General features: G+C 40.6%; 1 protein-coding gene across 2 annotated transcripts in view; it reads right to left on the bottom strand.

Moving 5' to 3' along the window:
* PTPN14 (protein tyrosine phosphatase non-receptor type 14) overlaps positions 1 to 24,938 on the bottom strand; it is a 180,265-nt gene that overhangs the window by 20,361 nt on the left and 134,966 nt on the right. For both annotated transcript variants that reach the window (XM_006275628.4, XM_059717869.1), the window contains exons 6-15: positions 23,885 to 23,955; positions 20,593 to 20,680; positions 16,753 to 16,838; positions 14,989 to 15,076; positions 13,972 to 14,054; positions 11,613 to 11,670; positions 9,573 to 9,651; positions 5,829 to 7,294; positions 2,548 to 2,691; positions 198 to 416 (exon numbers count right to left, since the gene is read on the bottom strand). In XM_006275628.4, the coding sequence (XP_006275690.1) occupies positions 198 to 416; positions 2,548 to 2,691; positions 5,829 to 7,294; positions 9,573 to 9,651; positions 11,613 to 11,670; positions 13,972 to 14,054; positions 14,989 to 15,076; positions 16,753 to 16,838; positions 20,593 to 20,680; positions 23,885 to 23,955 (2,382 nt within the window). The remainder of the gene's footprint in view (positions 1 to 197; positions 417 to 2,547; positions 2,692 to 5,828; positions 7,295 to 9,572; positions 9,652 to 11,612; positions 11,671 to 13,971; positions 14,055 to 14,988; positions 15,077 to 16,752; positions 16,839 to 20,592; positions 20,681 to 23,884; positions 23,956 to 24,938) is intronic.

Here is a 24,938-nt window from a genome sequence, read left to right as displayed (position 1 = left end):
AAAGTAAAGATGCAATATAGTGATATCATGTCAAAGGTAAAGTAGCATGCCTATTTTTATTAAGACACCTAAGGAAAGGTAAGCAAATCATTTTTTTTAAGTCCTAGAATGTCAGAAAACATTGGCTGTGCACACAATAATCACACACATTTCCTTATGGTATCCTCTATTCCATACAATGCTGGATAAGCTTTTACCTTTATGTGTGAAGCATTGATGTAACCTGTATTATTTTCTTTGGTTGGTACCAGTTCCACTCGGTTCTCCTCATAAGGAACAACCTCTCTGATTCGGTTTCGCTCAGCATTTTCAGGCAAGGCTGCGGTGGTGAAGATCCCATCTGCCTTTTTCTTTGGAATTTGTTCATATTCTGTGAATACCATTCCTTCTTCCAACTTCCTTTTCAAGATTTTGCACTGTGATTTAACAGCACAAAAGGAACCAAATTCAACAAACTTTTTGACAGAAAATTTGTGAAAACATTTGTACTGCTGATTCTCTACAAGGTGGGCACATCCACATATGCCATTAATGTGCAGCAATAAACTCCAGAGCTTACTGCGCCAGAGTTTATTGCTCCTGGGAAGCTCCCAGGCATGCTGTTTACACATATGACTGCACTGCAACACACTGAACCAGCTGGTGAGGGGCCCTGGAGTTCAGCCTGCCAGCCCGGGGCTGCTCTGACTGGGCCTAATGTTCTGTGGAGGGGCTGGCTGGGACACGAGGGTGCTTTAGCACAGGGCTGGCCGGCACGCAGCTTCCGCACTGAAACACCTTTGTGCCCAACCAGTTGGTTCAGCATCTACACATGCACTGCTGAGCACAAAAAAACCCTGCAGCAGGAGTTTATCTAACTCTATCCCAGGTATTTAGAAGTACTACCCTGCTGCGGAGTTGATTAGTTTCCTGTGCCCTAGTAAGGGCGCACACATAGATTACTGGATTACTGTGGAGCTAGTCAGCTTCGCAGTAAACATCTTGTGTAGACGAAACTGCTGAAATGTAAAGAATCTAAAATGCTCTATTGTAGCTCAAATCATATGGTTTAGTATACAATGTTATGCCACTAGAGGATCTACAACTTCATTTAATTCAATTGAGGTAACCAACCAAGAATTTTGTTTCCAGCACATTTTTTTAAATTTAATTTTAATCTTTTTTTAACTTTTCTATCGATTTTGCTGCAAGATAAAGCTAGCTGGATCAAGCCCAGTGTACTGGCATCAGAATCTGGAGCCCAGCGCTGCCCCTCCTGGCCCCATGCAAAAAGATTGATCCCTTGGGGCCCAGCATTGCCCTAACTTGTTCTTGTGCACTGGGATTGGGCCTTGAGGCCTTGCACCAGCCTTTCCTGTCTCCATGTACCAGGATTGGGCCCTGGGGGCTCAGTGCCAAGCGCTCCTGGCCCCGTGCACTGGAATCAGGCCTGGTGCCTGGCATTGTTCCTGTGTGGTGGAACTGGGCCCTGAGGCCCAGCACCATGTCTGCCTGGCTCTGAGTGCTGGGATCAGGTGATTTGTCTGGCATGCAGGGCAGGGCCCAGGGCTCTCTACAGGTCAGGAACTTTGGCAGCAGGGGAGCGTTGCCATCACTCCCTTACTGCCAAATTTCTGGACCTGTGGGCGCCACATGGATTGGATGACATGCCACCATGGTCCAGATTTGGTCCACAGGCCAGATGTTGAGCACTCCTACCCTATTATAATACAGCTTGGCTTACATTTCAAGATACAGCTTAAATTTGTACACATACAACTTCTGTCCACGTGCAAAGCCTCATATACATACAAATAAGGTACAAGCTTTCTCATTTGCATACACACCTGACATTGGGTATAAAGTTCAATGTACAAAACAGGAATATATATGTCAGTGGCAGCAGCTCTTTTAAAAAAAACCTGAGGTAACATGCATATATCCGCATACACCTACACAGAGAACTAAGAGAAAGAGTTCTTTGACTCTTGAGCAGTGATTAAGGACCATCCAAATTCATGCATCAATTCTGGACTTTTTCTTACAACTAACAGTGACTGATGTGGAAAGATCCCTGGCAAAAAAGATAGGCAGAATATTAATTTTAAGGCTTGATTGTGTAAGGCGCTGAGTACTCCCAACTTCCAGTACCATGGGTGTTTAGGTAGTGTAAGAGTGATGTTGTAGTTGTAAGGGTCCAAAACTTATGCAAGGCAAGGATTGTTTAGGGTGGTATCCTTTTTTTGGATCAACTATGTAAGAACATCTTGCATTCGAAGCTTGTCTAACTCTATCCCAACTACATAGCTGGTCCAATAAAAGATACCACCCTAAAAAATCCTTGCCTCTTGCACGGCTGTTCAGAGCATTCAGAACTTTTTGATCTACCAGTGATCAAACACCTTAGTGTTTGTCCTGTCCACTCAAAGACAATGAATGGCTCCTCCACAAAATGTTTTAACATGTGTCGATCTATGAGTAATAGATTCAAGTTTTAAATCCAAATTCAGAAATGTGTACCACTGGAAACAAAAGGAACGAACAATATTTCACAAAACTCAATCTTACCCTCTCGTCCATTGGCACCTTGGCTACTTCATCCTGGCTATCTTCAGGCACTGGAACTCTAGCAACTGAGAGTCCATTCAGCGCTGCCAACAACAGGGGCCTCTTCTGGGCCTCCAGGCCTGCCATCTTCTGCTTCTCTAGATTCTTTTGGCAAGAAAAGACATGTTTTCATCTCTCTGTGATTATTTATAATGCCAGTAAAATGCTGGAACGTTTTTGGGTTTTTTTAATCTTCAAAATCTGCAACTCTCTGGCCAAGGAATGCAGATGATCACCATTAGCATAGTCAATTTAAATACAACTTCTATTCTTCCTATTATTCCTCAAGGGCCTGCTCCTACATGAGTGTAGGATTTTAATTCATGTCAAAGAAAATCTAAAAGTATAATATAGTTTACTTGCCATCAAAGGACTTGCAAAAAGAAATCTCATGCATCTCTCTGTTAATGTGAAGCTCATGGCAGGCCACCACATATTGTGATGCCAAAACTTAGCCAACATACCTGGACCATGCTGGAGCTGGTTTTAAAAGAAAGGATATTAACTTCAAACTCCTGCAGCGGACATCTTGAAAAATACTGGCTGCTTGCTTCTCTGCAGTATTAGTCTTTGCTATGGTGTCTGCTGAATACTTTGAAGGGGATATACTGAGAGTTTAACTACTGTGGGTGATGGCTGTCCAGTGTTTAATGTCTACATTTGACACTAACATGCAAGGCTTCCAAAAAGAAAAGTAATGTCATACAGGTACAGATTTTGCTTTATTTCATTTTCATGTTGAACATTAAAATGAAGCTTGGCAAATGAGGTAAACCTCTAATTTCATTCAGCAGCAACCTCACGTTAGTGGGAGTGGAGACATCAAGGAGGTAGACTGTACTACTTCAGAAGGGTGAAGAGGGGGGAAATATTTTGCTCCATTCCCTCTATTCAATCTTTCTACCTTATTTCAGGGGAAAACCATGCACAAATCAAGTCCAGTTAACAGCTGTATTTGGTTTAGGCTCCCCACTCCCTTCAGAGATACAGTGAATGGCTTGTTTCTGGCAAGCATCAGGTTGTAAACTTTTCCATTGCCATTGAGTTCTACAATAGGACTGCATTACAAGAAAATCATGTTGCTGGTGAAATTGGAAAAGCAGCAAGCCAGGATTTTACTACATTTATAGAAAGCTAAAGATCTCATATTTTTGCCCAGTTTTTTTGTTTTGGTATTATGGCAAATGCTTCATAGAAATTTGATATCTGAAACAAAATGCAATATCACAAAATTAAAATAGTCCACCTTGCGCTTATGGCCTCAGGCATGGAAAACTCGCTCATTTTTAGCTAGCACAATTTTGAGATCTGTAGTGAAAGAGGTTCAAATGTTACGCAACTCCTGATTTAAGCTAAAAACCATTCTGAACATAATTTTAGCTTAGGTAAAGAATATCCCCCTCCTTTCTTCTCTCCTCCACAAAATGTATCAGGAGATAATACATTTAGAGGGTGAACAAAGTTTATCTAATGCTGAACAATTATTCAGAACTGCGGTTTTCAAACTACATTTCTACTTACAAACCTAGTAGCCCAGCAGTTCTCTGCCTTGACAAACACTTCTGAACCATTTAAGCTCTTGTCCTACAATCTCCTCAACGTATTCTGGGACACTCTACACTGAACAGGCCTTATCGCTAGTGTGTGTGTGTGACATTATATTTTGCAACCAGGAGCATCTTTCTTATCACAAAGGCTTAGATCAGGGTTATTGCAACCTCCAAGATAGAGTTTTGGGGCAATGGCAAGATTATGATGGAAAATAAGAACAACATGATTCAGAGTGAGGTGGTTTTCAATACACAAGAGAGTTTCCTTTGAGTTCTGCTAATACAAATGCAGGAATCAGAGACGGCCTATACCTGTTGATGAACAGATACTCTTGGTTTTGCTACCAAAACTTCACATGCAAAAATCATCAGCAACAAAATAGCAACTTTCCAAACAAGTTTGAAAATACCCTTGAAGACAGAGCAGCATTTTATTCTAAACATAGATCTTCAGTAATTTCTCATTCGTTTTGCTGATATTAGGCTTAGTGAGAAATTAGTTAGTCAAAACTGTCTATACATCCCCTGGACCACTTGCTCATTTCATTAATAAAACGAGATTCAGTTTCATCTGTTCTAAGGCTCTGATCCTGAAAAAAGAATTACATACACAAATAACTTTCCTTGACTTGAGTAGGACTATTCACGGTTTGTAAAGTTAAGCGCATATGTAAGCCACTGCAGCATTGGAACCTAAATCTCTTTATATTTTCAAACCTTCCCTGCTGATTATTTAGGTTCAGAGAACAGACATTTTATTTGTCTGTTTAGTAAATTAAAGATTAGTAGACATGTATTTCTAACACGAGCAGAAGAAATACCCTCAATATATAATCTCTGCAAAAATGCATCTCATCTCTGTAATGCAGGGTGCTTAAATTAAGCTGTTGAAAGAAAATAATATGTCACAGCCAGTCAAGGTGTAGCACCGCACTGATATCAGCTTAATCTCTTTAAACACTAGGCGTGCCAGGTATGTGCCATAATTCATTCGCTGACTTGTTTGATGTCACATTTATCTGAAAACTTCTGTGGTGTGCAGCAGAAGGCAGGCACGTACTCTCTGTTGTTTTAGAAAAATGTGAGTTTAACGATTCCAAGACCTATATCGTATGTGTAAAAAAACATAGCATTTCTACCCCTTCAACTTAGTAAAGCTGCTCCTTTAGCATCAAGTTCCTAATTTAGAAAATCAGCTATTCAAGTTTTACTATGACCCACATTTAGTCGCCATAAATTTACACAGCCATGTTAAGTACAGTTGTAGACTAGGTTCATGCCACAATTCTGTAGAAAAAAGTAACATTAAGACATTAACGGTTAAGTCTAACCATTGTGAGTTAGACTCTCCATTATACTACATATCACACACACTTGACTTTATATCCCTTCAAAGCTGGTGTAAAAAGGCTACTGAATCAGAATTCCCCACCTGCATCATTTAAATAAGTTCATGTTCACTATTCTTCAAAATGTCAAAAACTGCTGAATGACTGCACAAACAAGGCTTCATTTTAAAGTTAGTTATTCTTAATTTTAAGTACATCCAATTACCATCAACTTTTTTGTCTGCATGAATCTGCTTTACATTCCTTGTTGTTTGTAGGTCTGACAGGCTTCTGTTATCTAATTTGGTAGGGAAAATAATCCATTATTTAGTTCAAAGCCTCTGCATTAGAGGAAGGTACTTACCCTCATCATCATCTCTCTTTCTATAATGCTGTCCTCAATAGAAAACATTTCAGACACAGGTCTTTCCTTCACTGGTTCTTTCTTGACCCTTTCCTTTACACTTGTGAGGTCGGGTTCTGAGATAGAGGGTCCCAGGGGAGACCCATTTATTGTCATTTGATCAGTCCGAGATACACTAATGGCTTTAGAAGGTCCTGGTCTCATAGCCCTTGCCCTGGCTACTGCTGCAGAAATATTTACTTGGTCTGGTCTAAGGGCTCCATTGCTAACGCTTTTCCTTGGCCCAGGATACTCTGGAGGAGGTTTATTTGGTATTCTAGCCAAGGCAGCTTGCAACTGTTCATGGAGTGCTGCTATCTGAGAGACAGATTCTGCCGCTTCTTCTTCCTCTTCACTTTCACTACTGTGTATCAACATTGTGGCATCTGAGAAGGTTTTTTTATGATGGTAGTGAGGGAGTTGCTGAACCTCGTGTCCCATCTGCACTGACTCTTCTGGCTGCACCTGCTCTCGCAAGGTGTTTCTACGTGGTAGAGGGGCATTCAAAGTCTTTAATGCCATGGCTTCTATTCCACGCACCATATTGCTGATGACCTCCAAACTATGGCGCTTGTTGACAGCTGCAGGATGTTTGACTGCCATGAGGGGCTCACTGACCTCCTGGAGAGACTGATGAACAACTGGCAAACTATCCTCTTGGAATGTCTTCACGGAAAGCTGGACCTTCCGAGTAACCAAATCAGGGCTACTGCCACTGACGTACTTGTGGCGGTGGCTTGCTAGGTCAGGTGTGCTAGTGGCAGGACGTGGACGTGGATATGGAGGTGGAGGCCTGTACAGATGGTTTTTTAACATATGAGCAGTGTTATAACTCTGATTGCTCTGCAGCTGCATGTTTGCCAACTCTGGCGTGCTAACTGTATGGGATATGGCACTGGCTGCTGTCTTATTCTGCACAGTGTTAGGGTTCATTTGGTCAGAGGGGGCAACAGGTTTGTTATAACCAGCCTGGGGTCCATAAGTAACTGTATAGGGATGTCTTTCCCGAATCTCAGGTTGACTGTACACCAGGTCTTCTGATTGGTTGTAAGCATGAGTGTTTCCAATATTGAGGTTCCTCAGAGATTGACTTTGGCTGTCCATGTGAATAACCCCTCTCTTCATCTGCCTCATGACCGTTTCATAGTCTGGAGTTGGCCTGTAGGAAGGCACTATGATTGCACTATGTCTGTGACTGGGAATATAGTCTGGTCTCATGATGTCACTTCCTGGGATGCTGAGATTGGAGGACATTGGAGAAGCCTGAACAAAGTTCTGTGAATGGTTGAGGGAGTTCATGCTGTGGGCACTGCATACACTGCCATTGGGCCCATTACCATTTAAGTAGCTGAAGTCCATTGGACACCTATCCAAGCTGGTCTGAGATCTACAGTAGAATGTTTCTTCATTCCCATGGAAAATGCTGTCTGTGTGCAGAGGAGAAAGAGGCAAGGACAATTTAATAAACAAGGACACAGTCAATGCCATGATCCTCAAAATCTTTCCAATATTAAACTGCCAGAACCGGTACAATCTGACCCAAAGATTAAGAGGAGGTTTTGTTTACAGATGCAAAGAACATTTGGTCTTAGTCCCCAAGTCACAAAAATAGGACCAAAAAAATCCTACAGATCCAAATTCTCCCAGAATTTGGGGAATGATGATATTGAGCCCCATTGCTATAAACTGATGAACCTACTCCTGGATCCAAATTACACCTAAGTTTTGAGTGGAGTTCTAGAAGTAGAGGACAAGGTTGTAGGACACTTCCTACACCACCCACTCATGCTGCAGTTCAGCAGAATTTACATTTGCTCTCTAGAGATACAGCAGTAATCCTCAGGCCAACAGTCTTTCTAAGTCAGTGGGGGCCAACCTTTTTGGCAGGCGTGCCACAAATTAGTCCTACACCCTCACCAAGTGCCTCTCCAGTCCCCTGCCCTGTCCAATTTGCTGCTCTGCTTTCTGCTCCCTGCCCTATCTGCCACTATGCTGCCTGTCCCCTCCCCAAGCTCCTGCAGGCCACATGCAGAGGCTTCCCATGCCATTTGGGGTGTATACGCCTCAAGTTGGCCACCCTTGTTCCATATATTCCCTTTTGTCTCATGGCAAGTCACTGTCCTTTTCTACTCAGGCAGGTGGTGATGGTGAGGTTCCTGTGGGGTGACAGCATGTTACTCAACATCAAAAGTAGTTGCATTGCCTCTGGGATTTTAAGCAAGTCATACTGGGCCAGTGATGCCCCTGGGAAATCAAAATAGCCTAGAAATTGGAACTTTGAGCTGGAGAAATGGAAAGATTAAGCCTAGGTCTGACAAAGAGTTTATAGCAGAGGCAGGAATAAGAGTCAGGTCTTGAGTTACAGTTGAGACAAGCCAATCCTCCTTCCAAAATGTCCACAGAACTCAGAAAAATGGTCTTTTCTAAAAATCTGTTTTAAGATGACTTATTCAACATCACACAAGTAGTCTGTGATTAAAATCAGGACAGGACCCCATTCTTCAAAATCTCAGTTAATTTTTTTCTACAGCCTCTGCTTCATAGGACACTGGGAATGGAAATTACTTCTTGGGGCACTGACTCCAGCCCTCTGCTATTGTTGTAAAGTGTGTAATATAAAGTGTGTAATGTGTAATATAATTTCTTTCCTAAACTTAGCCATCTCCATCTTTAAAAAGTAGTTCTTGACAGTCAGAACATTGAAATTTCATCATGTATTTACTACTGACGATTAAGGCAGACTAGAGCACTTCATTTGTCTCTCTCATGGTATGCAGATAAACATAGTTGGGCAAATTCATTTTAAAGTTTGTGTGGTTAAAAAATGAGTTCTGAGTTAATCTTATTACAAATCTGGGCTCTATCCCCAGCTCTAGTCAAAGTGACCTGATAAAACCTTTCAGTCAATTTTTCTGGCAGAGTGGGAGTGTGGAAGGGAGAGTGTGGAAATAACATTTGCCTCTTCTAAAGCTCCAGCTCGAGGCACTAGTCAATAACAACAATGGAGGCATATGTTAGCAGAAGCATGTTAGTGGAAGATGCGACTTGAACATGATGATCAGTCATAATGACCTAATCAGTACATTTTCTTCAAGGGCACATGATATTTTCTGAGAAGTTACCTCCGTCTCTTGCCCTTCCCTAATTTTCTAAGCCTTAGGCTTCAACTGTAGAATTTCCTTGGATAATATTTCTTAGGTGCAGTGCACAGACACAAACATCTCCAACCTTTTTGGTCCTTGACTGCGGTACCATATTCTATATCATAGCTCAGGGAATCAGAGCACACACATGCTACATTCCTCATAGCTCACTTCCTTCTTATTTATTTTGTATCTGGACATAAAAGTATTAACAAGATTGAAATGTTAAATTCAGGCACCAATGGCTGAGGCATGAGTCATGCATTAGTTCAAATAACTAATGCTAACATATGAATTATGAATTGCTGTTGACTAATGACACTAGCAATTCCTTGGCAAACTTGACAACATTCACCTTATCTCAAAAACCCATCCAAGAATTTGGAGACATTTGAAAGTTCCTCTTTTAAGCCTAACCCTTCTGCAATCTTAACTATGAAGCTGCATTTTTTCTTCTCAAGACTAACTATCATTTGATAGGGATGACATAAGAAATCGAGATCTGATGAGCTTGCACACTCAGCTATAGATTCTTAGAAGGAAACACATAAGCTCTAGATACCTTGTGAATTGTGTGTTTCAGTGTAGTGTTCTCCACATTGGACATGCATAGGAGGCAGTATAAATGGGTGCTGTCTTGGCTGGAATAAAAAGATTTAAAAAAAAAGAAAGAGAAGCATGAATAACCTCAGCAAAATGGAGCTCTGCCACAGTTTTTGCAGATGAAACGCAAAAAGAATTTTTCTACGTTCTTCCACAAAATGGTGCTTTGATCTATGTTAGACAGAGAAAAAAATGACATTTTCAAAAGTACCCAAGTGATTCTGGAGCCCAAAAGTAAAGAAGCCACCAAGGAACCTTGCTCTTATTTAAAGTCAGTGGAACACAGGTTCAATAATGCTCAAGCCTCTTTTGAAAATGGTATGTTGCAAACCTTCTTTTGCAATATTTTATTCAGACTCTTCACCTTCAAAGAGTTTAGTTTAGAACCTAAACCGTGACAAAAGCAGGTAAAGGCACAAAACCACAAAAAGTAGGCAAAGAATGAAGGTAAAGGTAAGAAGGCCACGCCATGGTTTAGGAGACAAGTGAACACGTCCGGAATGAAGAATTTCTGCAGTCAACCCATCAATGAAAAATAATGCAGTGACCATCTGTGATATGGTAGGAATCATTGGCAGTGATTGTCATTACCACAGGTTTGTTGTATTCTGGCACTTTACACAAAAGATAGCACTGTAATCACACCCGCTATTTTCTCTTTTCTTGTGTGACTGGGTTGAAAAGTTTTGAAAGCATGTGGGCACATGTTAAGAGAGGAAAGGTGCCCTTGCTTTGCAAGTAGGCACACGCAACCACATGATGCATCTCTTACATGGTCTGGGTCAAGGAAAGTGAAACACTAAGACTATGGCTTCCAGGGAGAAAGGGACAGAATTTACCTCTGTACACACAGAAAGTATCACAATGTCAGTTTATTACAGGAGAAGGAAGGAGGAGGCTTACAACTCCATTTTCTATGGAAATGGGTGAAATGGAATAGAAGTAAAAGGGACTGTGATTGGTTACATATACTTCCTTGAATGCAGAAAGGAAGGGAAAAGGTAAAGCAAGAACCGAGGCAAAGCGGCCAGACTCAATTACAGTTGAAGATATTTAAAAAAAAAAAAAAAAAAAAAAAGAGAAGAGCGCTCTCTCAGAATAGCATTGCTCTTCTGTGGCTGCTTCTACTAGCAGCCTGAATAGCAGGGCTTAGACTGACAAAAACTGAAGGAACCTAAGCGATTGGAATCAGAGAAATTTAAAATTTCTACCAAAAAGGAGGCACCTTCTGCAAGGAATGTATTGTATTATCAGGAGGTACCAGGAATAAACTGTAACACACACGTTATTATGGAATTCGTCTGCAAGCAGGTAAAGACTTCTGTTATTTGAAAGTCATGCTTTTTTGAGATGTTAGGCAGAGCAATAAACCCCTCAGTAGGAATGAGGCAAGTCCTGGCCTCTTGGATATTTCTCACTCTCTCTCTCTCAAAGATCTGGGTCCATCTGAGTGAGTGTCACTGACAATTCTGCTGGAACACAATGGAAATACACTACAGCCACCCACACGCCAGGTGCTGCTTCATTTCCAGTGGACATCTATTGATTTATTACTACGCTACCGTATGAGACAAAATAGTCATTTGGTGTGACACACAACTGTTGTAAAAGGCATGCAGAAATATTCTGGAGGGCAAGTTACTTCAGAAAGAAAGACTGCTGACAAGAATATTCAACCCCTCCAGAGAGGTAATGGGGCTGGTCTATAGCTTATAACAGTTACTTGTCAGAACATAGTAGCTATAGGAAGAATTTGGAAAGAATAATAGAGGATACAACTTTTAATATCATGGAAATACAAAGATCTAGAAATGCCTTTTTGAAGGAACAGAATAAGTAGTACAGATTCTGCTGAAACACAGTGACAGATATGCTAGGAACAAATTGCAAGTATGCAGTTGCTTAGTCAGCTGATGTTTTTACTTGATGTTTAGAAAACGCCCCATCCCGGTAGCAGTGATATGAGCATATTTATTTAATATCCCACCACAGTACATACCAAGGATGACCTACTCCAGGTGGGCCGCCGTCTGATGGGAGGAGGAGAACTTGATTGTCTGTGGGGAGAAGTGGAGAGAGACGTTTCAGGAACTGAGCTTAGCACAAAGTTTACATTCTGATTCAAGACTGGGTAGGGAAAACAAGAGACTAAGATGTGGTAAAATATCATTCATTACCGATGTAAAAAAAAATGAAATAGACTGAGATCATTCAGATCCTTCTAGAAGTACAAAAATACACATGCTGTCTATTATCCTATTCGGCCAACTTGGAAACAACGGAAAGAAAATAAACTCTGGCTTAAGAATAAAAATCAAATGTGAAAAACATCAAGTGTCTTGAGGGATAAAAACGGAACATATCACACCGGCACAATCTCAAGATGACTGGTGAACAGAAAAACAATCACTAAAAGGCAATGCACACAGATCAGGAAGGAAAGGAGCAGCTAACTGGATACTGCTAGCAGAGCCAGGTACAACGTCAGGAATAGGCAGATGCAGTGGGAATAAAGAAAAGAGAGGGAAAAAGAAAACACAGAAGAAGCAGAAATAGTCGTGCTTACGTTTAGAGAGGAAAGGTGGAATTGCTCCTCTTACAGTTTCTGATCTGGTGAATGATGTTTTGTGCAATTAGAGGAAATGCACACAGAGGAGATACAAACAACAACAGAGTCCTTTTCACACAAAGGTTGGGAAAATTATTCAGTCAGAAAACACATGCAGGAATAGGCTGCTAACCCCAGTGCAGATGCTGGTAACAGAGGAGACTCCTACATGGACAAGACCCATTTACTTGGTAAATAGATTTTGACTCTGTTTATTTCCCTCAGAGGCTCCATTTCCCCTGAGGGCAGAACAATACAAATATTTTTAGAGCGCTGCATGCAATGTCTCTGTCAATATCAGACTCACGGCATTTGAGTACCTAAGGCTCAACATTGAGAGATCAAAAATTAAAATACAAACAAGAAACCCCTATGATCAAAAGAAATTGCTTATGTGGTCTGAAATTAAACAGCCTTTACTGTAACAGGAGCATCCCTTTTGGTGACCCTGGTATACAGTTTCAAAGCAGAAATGTTCTCCTCCTCAGGGTCTGCTCTAGGCCAGTAGTTTTTTGACCTTTTAGCCATCACAGCATGTTTTTTCAGGGGAGAAAACCAGAAGATTCCCTTTGAACTTGCTCTTGCTCTTCGTGACAAAAATAAATCCACAGTACTAGGCTGTGATAGGGCAACATGCATCCTGCTGAGAAATGTATCTTTTGGACATTCATCTCTCCCCCAGATTCAATATTTGCAATCTGATCAGCTGCATGATTTTCTTTGTGGTGCGGGGGAAAGAGAAGAAGGGGAAAGAGACACCGTTAACATATAGAGCTCTCCTCTACCACCCCTCTTGCAGCTCAATAAAGTAAGTTTATAATATTTTACATCAGCCATATACACTTCAATCCTGCCTTCAATTATTTTGGCCTCGTTTTCCAACAGATGGCAATGCCCACTAGAACAGATGGGATGTCCAACTGTGGAAGTGGAGCGGTGATAGGATGGGGGCTTCTTCACAGATTTACAGTTAACTAATCAATGTGTTGGATGTTTTACAGGAATTCTCTCTCCCCGTCTCTGCTACACAGCCCTGCCTATTCTGAAAATGGCTGAAATGCTAAGGCAGCTGACAGACGTAGGAAAAAAAAGAAGCAAAACAGCGCTTTACCAGAAAAGGAAGCGTGTTAGTTGGACGCAGCTCCCCACTGTCTGTACAGATCATGCGCTTCAATGGGGCTTTTTGGTGCTTTTGTCTGAAGCTAATTCAGTCAGCTATTAGATAAAAGTACCAAAAATCCCTGCTGAAGTGTGTGATCTGTACAGACGTTGGGTGAACTGGGCCAAACTAAACTAATGCAATGCCTCTTCTGGACAGGCACTGTGCTTGGTGCAGGGGTGCATTGATCTTAAAGTGCTGGTTTGCTTGGTTTTTTTTCACATCTGTAAGCAGCCTAAATGCACAGCTCTCCACTGTAGCAAGGCAATATTTGCAGCTTATAAACTAGTCTTTATCCCTACGTCTCAACTAATACTTCATGCATTCCTCTCATTTAGGATGAAATTCACCCTTAGGAGTGAGGGCTAACTCAAGACCTTTACATCAGTAAGTACACAAAATAGGACTCAAGTTAGACTTAGTGATGCACAGGCTTCAGACTACACAGGAGTGATTTTTTTTCATATATTTGATTTAAAAAAGAAAGAGGAAGGTATAAACTGGAAAAACTTAAAAGACAGACAAGCCAAAAATCAGAGCACTTTTAATGCAGTGTATCAAAACAGAAAATTGTTTAGCATGAGTACTCACTCTGTGCAGATTTTATTCTGTTTGTAAAACTTATGTCTTGCAGCAAACAGCCGTGAAATATATTTGGCATTTTCAATGTCATCCTTTGAAACACAAGAAAAATTGGAGAAGCCACCTAATTATTCAGTTTGCTACTATTACAACAAAATGGTTTCAGCAATAAAGAAAATGCTTTAAAAATGCAATAGCAAGAATGTCTGATGAGGGATGTTGCACACAAAGTCAGCTGTCAAGAACACATGTATTGCCTTCCAGAGTGAGCCACTGGAGTTACCCAGGCATGCCTACATGCTGAAGGCAGGGTGGATATGTACCTTATAGACTAACTAAATAAGATATATAGAGAGCACATGCTTTTGTGAACTCAAGTTCACTTCATTAGATACTGAGAAAGGATAGCATAGAGCAGTGTATAAAGTGGAGTGAGTGATTTGAGTGAATGATGTCAACATGCTGCTACTTCATTACTAAGTCAGAGTGAAAAAGCAACAATATAAGAGCTATGTTAAGCAATTTACATACTGGCCTGTGCTGGAGGAATGTGGGAGGAGGGGGGACAGAGGGGAGGTTTGCAGGAGAGGAGGGAGCTATGTGGAGACACAGGGTCTCAGAGAGGTGCAGATCAGCATTGCACCACCTCTCCCAGAGCTCTACAGTGTGCAAGCAGACTATTGATGTTTAGAGTGCGGCAGCTCTGCCAGCATGACGTGTGGTGTGGGAACACATCTTATTCACAAGGCAATGCAATGTTCAACTGTGCTTTCCCAACAAAACACAGTTTAGGCAGTCTGGAAGCTATTAGATAGACCTAAAGGTAAAATCTGATTGATGTCACCTTCTGAATATGGGTGAAGTGAATGTGTTAGAGGGTGAGCAGATGAGGCTGAATTTGCATTCACTACTCTCCCAATACAGGTGAGTGAGGAGACAGCCCTCTTCAAACAATGTGATTTCAAGTTCATTCTTTCTGCAGTGGTAAAAAGCTCTCCTACTGATACTATTTCGTCTTTTTCTTACTGTATGAAAGAGCACGTTTTCTTCTTTGTTGATCAACTCCAGAACAATTGTAGACTTGTTATGTGCTATATTCCCAATATCATTCCACCTGCAAGAGAAAAAATGTTGCTGAGTTTGCCAATGCATACATTCAAACATTTCACAGACAGGTTAAGAATATCATAGTTAATGTGCAGTCTTATTTTATGTTGGGAAAGTTCACAAGCTGCTTTGATGAAGAAGCAGTCAGGAAAAAAAATCCAAACCAAACCAAACCAAACCAAGCAATCAGATTCCATGATTAAAGGATAAAAGCCACTCCAGATTTTAGGTACAATATTTCTTCTCAAATAATGGACATTTGAAGGGTTATAGTAAAGGACATTTTTGGAAATATATGAATGCTCAATTCTAAGTTGAATTCCATTTGATCACAATTTAATTATAGTTTGACTACCTAGCTGGAAAGGAAACAGAGTTCTCTCACTTTCTCTCCCTTACCAAAAGTCTTGTTTGCAATTTCCCTAGACTGAAAGAATAGCCAGTCTTCTGCTGAGTCTTACCTGACAGTTTTTAATGCAGTGTTTTTAAGCTATAGATACCAAGTTCACATCTGTCTTTTAATTTTCCAATTTTAACTTTTCCCCTTTAGGTATTCACACTGCCCAAGAAGAAAAATTTGATCTTTTTAAAAACTAGCTGATTGCACCATTTGTGTCTGTAACATGCAATCTGGTGAGATGGAAACGATTTGCTCTTTTGAAAAAATGCACTTGATACATCCTGTCATGACATGCACTGGAATGCTTGCTGCAAACAGAACAAAACAAGGACGCTACAGTTCTCAGAGGACACCTACACCATTCCTCTCCCTCCTCCCACGAAATGTTACACTTCTGGAACTGAAAAGTTGAAGAGATCTTGAGACTCGTACCATTTAAAATAAATATACTTTGATTTTTTCAGGTAACTACACATCAAAAATACAACACAGGACCCCCCGACAGGACCAGGATCAGATTCTTGACAGTGCTAGGAAAAAAAAAGATAAAATAAGCCCTTAAATGGAGGGGAAAGAAATAAGAAAGCACTGAGGTGTAAAGGAGGCTTCAGATGCAATCTATAGTCAGGCTTATTTAAAATATCTGTTTCATTATAAGATCTCTGCAAATTCTCACAAACCAATAGCACTGCTTACAAACAATCTATAATGAGCTAACTATGAAATATTCTGATCTCAGATATCCTTTTTTTTTTTTTTTTAACCATCTAGGCCTGTTCAATGGACAATGTAAAAGGAGTTCACTCCAATCTAGTTCCTGCTAGACAACCTTCAAATATGAACAGTTCAGTTCACACAAATAAAAGGCAGTGGCCAAGATTTTCAAAATTATAAGCTTAAATGAGCCCCCCTTTACTCATATCATTATACTTGAGTAAAATGATCAAATTTTCCTCTGTAATGAGCATCCAGCGGCCCTCCATCAGTCCCAAAATACACTCTGCGATATAAGAAAACCACTTAAGCAAACTTCTACTGCAAAGCAAATGAAAGAGAGCCACTGAAGCCTTAAAAGTATATGGCTTTGTCTCTGTCCATCAAATTTCACAGACAACCCAGGCTATCCTTAAACACATTGACTCTTATGGACAATGAGCCAGTCCTGAAAATTATTATTCACCGAGTACTCCTTATGCACAGAACTAGTTACTTTTGTAAGAGGGGGAAAAATACACCAAAGTATATGAAATGGGATTCATTTTAAAATACAGAAATGTGTTTACCTGTATGTGATTGGCCTTCCAATTCTATTTCTTATGAAAATTCCCATGAAGAAAATACCAAAATGTATGTCATTTCCATGATTATCCTGTATAAAGTCAACATGAACATTCAGTTAAACATAGAAAAGTCATTTCACATGAAGAAGAACCCAATTACGAGGTCAAAATCTATCATACAAACAGCACATAAGAGTTCATAGGTAGTTTTTTGTAGTTTAACCAAAAAAATTAAAAAGCACATACAGCTGTTGTTTCTCACGTATAAGATATTTGAAAAATAATTCAAAATAAGTATCATGAACACAAAACAATATGGCTAAAAGGATTACTGAATGGAACAGAAAAGCATGCCCTAGGACGGCAGTCAGCAACACTGTTTGGTGGCTGGCCAAAATGACCCAGCTTAGGTCCAAGATAAGCTGGCCCTAAGATCTGTCTGCTGCCACCTTCTCCCCCCTGACTATAGTACAGGTAAAGTCACTGTTGCTGAAGCCCCCCAGCTCCGAAGGCCAGATCCAATGGCTCTGTGGGCTGAATTCAGCGTGTGGGCCATAGAGTAACAACCCCTGTTCTATTGGAAACATCTGCTAGTCCATACTATAAGGTTTTGACACATTCACTTGACCTTTGTGCCCAAATTTTCATTTAGCCTTAAGTGGGCCTCCATTTTTAAAGACGGGACAATGTATGCAGCTTAGATGTTCAAGTACCTTATTTGTGGGTGCAATCCACTATTCACAGGTATAAATAACAAAGTACATGGCTTCTCATAATGGGAAAAATAATATATAATGATATTTGCAAATTTGGCTCTCTCTGCCTCAGTGTACTCTTATGTACAATGGAGATGATACTTACCTGTATCACGAGACCATTTGTACAGTGCTTTTCAAATGGAAAACACCATATAACTATCAAGAATTATCTATACAATAGGCAGTGGATCATAATTTATTTAAAAGGATTCTCATATTACAAATTCAGTTCTTTGAAATACAATACAGCATTTCTACTTGTCCAACTTTATACAGTCACTTTGCTAAGGGTATTTTTCTGCATGTAAACAAAGATCTACCCTCCACCTCTGAAAACAGCAGTATTAAAGGAAAAGTGTGTGTGTGTGTGTGTGTGTGTGTGTGTGTGTGTGTGTGTGTGTGTGTGTGTGTGTGTGTGTGTGTGTGTGTGAGAGAAGGGAGGGGGGTTCAGTGAATAGTAAATTTTCTGAATATACGATTCTGGAGAGACCCATGTTATTTGTGAAATCAGGATGAATTTGGCAAACAGTTTCTACCAAATGATAGGAAGAGATATTTTGAAAAAAAGTCTAAATATTTCATTATAACAGTTTCAAAACTAAGTGCTTCATTTAGGAAATGACAATATTTTTCACTCTGACATCTTCTAAATGAAACGTTGACTCTGTTTGGAAGTGACACTTTGATTTAAAAGTAACCTTACATTAAAAAAACCAAACAAGCAAAAAAAAATTCATTTTGCCTTGTACAAGAAGTTTTGGGCTGATCCCCAAAATACACTTTTCCCCCCACTTTTTGACTTTTTTTCCCAGTCACTGAACTGAAAAAACATCCATTGCTCACCAAACTGTAAAAGAAAGTTCCATCTCCCTTTCACCATGCAGAAGCTGCAAAATCTCAGGTTCAGTGCCCTAATGCTAAGACCCTAGTAATATCCTGTAGGTGTTGAGGGACATCCTGGCTGAATACAGACAGTCAAAAAGCCCAAGGCTGAATCATTTCAATCTTCCCAGGTTAGTCTAAACTGCATAGATTGAACTGACAAGCAAGTGAACACACACTTGCTCTTGATTCCAGAAACGCAGCCACATGCCTGCAGTGACCCAGGGCAGAAGACAGGGGGCACTAGAGCACACCTTCCTGCTCAGCTGGAATAAACAGCTTAGGCCAAGGCCAGCTGGCCCAACCTGTGAAGGGGGGTTTAGGTGCAAGGCATCCTGGGATGCTGGGGAACTGTGAGTTAATTTGAATCTGAAGGGGATCCGGGATAGACCAATTTAACCTAAATCAGTTAAGTCTGATACTACATCCATCCAAGTTTATCTTAAACTGGTTTGGCCATTTTGAAATGTGGTTTATGTATACTGTACTGAACTTCTGTTGTGTTACAGATTTGAACTGGTTTTTGATCACTTATACCAGTTTACGTGTAATTTCTGTCCCTAGCCCATGTCAGAAATCCTTGCCCTCTGCCCATTTTCACAATATGTAGATGGGCCTCCCAGAAGACGCAGAGGAGGTCTGGATTTTGCCCTAGCATTCATTGGCATGGTGCCACACATACATTCTATTTCTAACTAGTAAGGGTTAGGTCTCTGGCAAGCAAGCGTCTTGTACATTTTTCAAGTCCTACCCACACACTCACTTCCAATACTGTATAAACCAAGATTCTTCAAATTATACTCAAAGTTTGCTGTGGCTTGGAGGTTTTCTGCTTAGTCACCAAAACAGCTGTAATAAGCAGAGAGATGAGGAAGGGAGTAGAGGGAGGGGATTTTTTTTGTTTTTGTTTTTTTCATGGACAGTGAATCAGCTTTTGCGCTTGTCTCTGAAAGAAAAGTCCCTTGGGTCTCCAGTGCATTTGTTTTTGCCCATAAATTTAATCTGCTAGTTCTTCAGGGTAGGCATGATTTTTTGTGTTGTGTGCAGCACATACTGTCAGTGCTTAACTTTGTAGCAACCAATAACAGTCCAGCAGAACGAAAAACTTTAAGGAAACAATTTGCCACAGCACAGAGTTTTAATGTGAATTAATCCCAAAGCAAAACCTATGATTTCTTTCAGCTGCACAAAGATCTGACATCAGACAACCACATAATTCCTGCCTTCCAGTGCAGAAACTATTAACTTCAATGGATGTAATCACAAGATCCAGAATGCAATCAGGCAGCTTGTTTGTCCTGTCGATTTTGGCTATCTAAAAGGTTCTTTCCTATGTTATGATCAACACTACCTGAACCAAAACAATGCCCTTTTCTTAAGAAGCTTGGTTAAAAGGGGGACTGGTTATCAGGTCACCCCCAAAAATAGAAAGAATAATATTTTGAAATTTTGGAGCGAGGCAAGAGTTTTCTTCAGTTTTTCAGCACTTTAGCCAATCATGGTAACATGTGCTGTTCAATCCTGACCAGCTTTCACTTGGCCACCTGGGTCATTAAGATAAAGAAAACTGATTAAAAATTCAAGTATCGCTGCATAAAGTGGAAAAAAAAAATTCATTAAAAAAGCTGAAAAAGCAATTGTTGGCCAAGTCATTACTCTGCTTCTGGTTTACAGCACCTGGTGCAATCATAAAAATATATATCTAAATATCCTATCTTTGCTAATAAAATCTCACAAGTCTCCTGTGAGGTCAGTAAGTGTTTTTATGCCATTTTACAACTGGGGAAGTAGAGAGAAATGCCAAAGGTCACCTACCCACCGAGTCAATGGCAATGCTGGGATATAATTGGGTTGCTAGAATTTTGATTGCCTTGCACCTGATGTAATAACGTCCCTTGGTGTAAAATGGATGAGAAGTGCTACCTTTTTTATTTAGCACTGTTTCAGATTCGTTTTGAACATGGGTAAGAGAGCAGTGAAGGGGCTGGGCAGTAAACAAATGTAGGATGTTCTAACCCAGGAACACCCGTTCTAACCACTACAAACTATTTCCATTCTGAATCTTCTGGGATACTACAGGGTTCCTTTTTCTCTTGGATCAATACGTGTTATTTTTATTTATGTGAGTTATATACATCTTAGAGAGCTCTTTGTTACCGAAATGGGGGGGGGGAGGAAAGCTATATAAATAACAACACTATACCTTCACAGGGAAACTTTCCAGTCCAAAGCCATCAAGACGTTCCACCTCCTTGATGTACATAAGTTCAGCATCTGCTGCTGGTATGCCACTACAATTAAAACACAGAAATGGCAAAAAATTGTTCAGCATTGCAAGTCAAATTAAGAAGGCAACCAGAAACTGTCAAATCCACAATCCTCTGCAGAAGATACCTCTGAGATGTTGACAAAAACATCTAGTAAAAATCAACAGATCATCACTGGTCAACATGATGATAATGTAGTGTATTATCTATCCTGCCCCTAGTGGGAGGCAGACAGCACAGTCAATCTAGAGAGAAGCAACTGGATAACCAATGTGACAGAGAGGCACTTAAGTATTTAAAAAGTGCAATTCTCAAGCTTTTCAGATTGGGGACCCATCAGTCAATGCCAAAAGTTTTGATGACTCCTTTACATTCACTGTTAAAGTAAGAGCAAAGAAAATGTATATGAGGGGACAGAAAGATTTTCCTCATTCTAGAAAGTAATAATGATTTCCACCATTTCCTTATTTCATGCCTGATGTTTCATGACTCCTCTCTGGGTTGAGGCAACCCTAGTCTAATGTGAGAAAAACATTTCCTCAAGCTGGGTGCACAAGACAATGCACAGTAGACTAATTCTACTGTGCATTAGCAGGTCACAGCAAAAACCGTGCTATTGTGCTAATAATGAGCAGCAGAATTAGTTTATTGCACATGAAGCGTTATGAAAAGAATGTGTGCCATTGCTACCACACAACAGGGCTGTGTGAAACAGCACCATTCTGTTTTGACTTGTGTTTCGATGTTTCAACAGAACAGCATTTCATTTCGAATTTTGTTTCAATTTGAAACTGCTGTTCCATTTCGTTCAGTTGAAACAGTTTTGCTGTTTTGATGTTTCACCCATAGGCTATAACGGGGAAGCTTGAAACAGCCTATAACTTTGTCATTTCTGGCCTGATGTGGATGAAACTTGCAGGAAGGGTAGCCCTTTCTGAGGGCATAAAGCCTGCCAAGATCCAAGGAGATAGGTGCAGGGTGTCAGGGAAACTGCACCTCAAAGTCTTGAAAGCAAAAAACTCATGTCACGGGTATGCGTTAAGCCACAGTGGGGTCAAAACTGCAGGCATGCTAGCCCCTGCTGAGGCCACAAAGCCTGCCAAGTTTCAAGCAAATAGGTGCAGGGGCTTCTGGGTTCTGGGGCCCTGCACCTCTGCCAGGTGTCAAGGAGATAGGTGCAGGGGGAGTCTGGGTTCTGGGGTCCTGCACCCCTAGCTGCTGACAGACAAAAACTCGTGACATGGGTGGGTGACACTGTGCGAGTGTTAAAGTGCACCCTCACTCAGCTGACACCAAGGCAGAAAGCAGGGCAGTTCAAACAATGCTGCCTTTTATGCAGTTTTTCCATCCCTCCCCCAGATCACTGGGATTGGACAGGACCTCAGGGAAGGATGACAGTCACTGGCCAGCTACACAGTCAATAATGAGAGCACTCCTTCCTCCCCACCCCTTCTCTTTACTTTAGTTTCTGTTTCCCTGCAGGCAAGCCCAGCTTGAGTTTTGAAACTTGAAATGTTTCAAAATTTTCAAAATGTTTTGACTTGCTTCGTTTCGTTTTGAGGCTGTTTTGAAGCTCTCCGTTTCATTTTGATTTTGCTGTTTCAAGCTCGAAATGAGTCAAAACAGTGTTGAAACAAAACTGCCAGCAAAATTTCACGCAGCCCTACTACACAATAGTGCCCACTACTGTGCATTTAATTAGTGCCTCATATTAGAGGTACTAAATGTATTGTGCAGTAGTAATGGCACATTAATGCATGTGTAGATAAGCCCACTGTCAGGAATCATGAAAGACTTCTAATAAAAAAAATGAGGAAGGACTATGCCTCACTCTGGGAGAATGGGGAGGATGCTGGAGAAGGCATTCAGTATGCTGAGGATGCCAGAGAAGGTTGCTATTCAGTAACCAGCCACCAGGTCAGGAGTTGATATGACTGACAAATGGGTATAGGTTAGTGGTCCTGAATCTTTGCTGGCCTGTAAGCCATCATACTGAGCATGTAATACACTAAGGGTAACATCATAATTTGCTCTCCTTGTTAACCTCCGTTTTGAGTTTTGCGTTCTGTTACTGTAGGTAGCACTGGAAGGTCTCACAGCAGACATGTCACCTAATAGCCATGGAACACAGGAACAAACTTAAAAGTGTAGATCCTTACATTGATTCCAGATTGATCATACCTATACCTCTGACAGATGTCCAAGGCATCTTTCTTCTGAGCTTTGGTAATACTTAAAGCAACCCACTAAATTGGGATGCTTTATATTTTCAATGAGCTATGAAAGTTAGCTGAAGTTAAGGGCACTTAGAAAAACAAGGCCACAAATACTGGTATTGGTCACTCAAAAATGGAGGCACCAAAATGTAATAGACTTTTGAAATATTGGGACAGATCATCTGCCCAATCTAATGCTGATGCTGGACACAAAAGAGAGAGAAGTGTGTGCATAGGTGTGTGTCTGTGTGTGCATACTCCAGTCACAGGTCTAGGATTCTCCATCTGGTCTCAACTCTAATAACATATTTTCATTCCTCTCTGCCAGGATTTACAGGTAGGAAAGCGTAAGAGTAAGTTATGGGGATGTACAGGGGAGCTCCACCCACTGTGGTGGAATTAGTTTACTAGAAAGCAGGATGCAGTTTGCCCTGTTTATATATACAACCGGGGGAGGGGAGTGGGGGGAGGTGTCCAAAGGGTTTAGCTGCAGATTTCCAAGTTAATATTTCAAGTAATTTCCAGATATAGAAATAGGCATTAGCACACTCAGAAGAGTAGTGCTCTCCACAAAGTACAGCATTTTCACTGACCTCCCAAGGTGACACTACTGTTACCAAGTGTTCAAGCTTGCTTATGCAGAAAGGATATTTGTCTTGGGGCATAGTCTAATTTGCACAGGTATAATTCAGAACCTTTGGATCCTGATAGATCTTTTCTGTAGAAAAGAGACTCAAAGTCAATCTGATAAGCATCCACTGGAACTGCTTTCATTTGCATCATACTGAAATAAACGACAGGTTCTTCCGCTGCATGCATTTTAAATGTATGCAGTGTGCGCTCCAGGGCCACTTACATTTGCAAACTGTGTGAAAGTCAGATTAACCTTTTTGTAACAAACTCAGTAAGAACCTGAGTGAAAACAGCAGAAGACTTTTATGCACCTAGGCTACCTTACCACTGGTGGGTAAGCAGCAAAATAAGGTCTGTACCTTAATGTTTTGGAGCTTACCAATGAGCTCTGTGTTCCTGAGCTACTTTTTGAGTCAGCTCCTCTAGGACTGCTTCATCTTGCGTCCAGTCCTATAAGAATACAAATAGGCAGAAGCTTTAATAAAGAAAATCAGCCAAGAATGAGATGCAAGATACCCATTATGGTGGCATATTTTAAATTTGCACCTTTCTAAGTTTGCGATGATATAGTAAAGACACCTAATATTGATTGCAACGAAAACCTGATTTTTTTTATTACCACCAAAATGTATATAAGGATAGCATACTGCAGCTGTCAGGGAAAATGTGAGGGTTGGGAAATGTTAATGAGATTGTTAACTTAAAATGAATAAGGACTAGAAATATACGCCCTAATATAGAACAGAAAGGACTTTTCTTACTTCTGTGTGTTTTAAATGAAGAGAACCAAAAGCATTGCAGTTCCTTTAATTAGAAGACCATAAAACCCTCTTGTGTTTTCAACACACTGCTAACTAGGTTGTATGTTTTGGAAATTTAGTAGTATGTGTGGTGAAATAACTCTTGAATAAATTGGGGCAAGATAATAAAGAAAACCTGGTCATAAACTCACAGCAAAAAAGGAAGCTGAAAAAGTTACCTAGCAAAACCTCAAAGTGATGATATTTATTTAAAAAAAAAAAAGCCTCAAGGCTGTGTACCTTACATTTGACTATGCTGCCTGTTTCTTGCTCAATAGGGGCCTTGTGATATTTGTTTCTGTCACAGAAAAATGTGAAAGTGGTAGTATGCTAATGAAAAATGGCCTGGTACGTGCCTGTACACAGCTACACACCTGTGGGGTGTTCTGTGTACATAACTTTGTTCTTTTCATTGCTGAAGAAATAGCATTTGACACACTGTAGCTTCCCAACATCAAACACAGTCCAAATGCAGCTGCCCCTCCCCCATTCATCAGCCCACTTCACTAATGAATTTTTTACTAAAGCAATGTTCCTTTTCAAACTTCTGTCAGTGCCTGAAAGTAGCTGAAATCCCCTCACCGCTGTTCTAGGACTATACAGCTCTACAAAAGTTAGCAATGTTTACAGTAC

The sequence above is a fragment of the Alligator mississippiensis genome, chromosome 1 (assembly GCF_030867095.1).
Source record: "Alligator mississippiensis isolate rAllMis1 chromosome 1, rAllMis1, whole genome shotgun sequence".
In the NCBI taxonomy this organism is placed as follows: Eukaryota; Metazoa; Chordata; order Crocodylia; family Alligatoridae; genus Alligator; species Alligator mississippiensis.
This window is presented reverse-complemented; position numbering and strand designations above follow the sequence as displayed.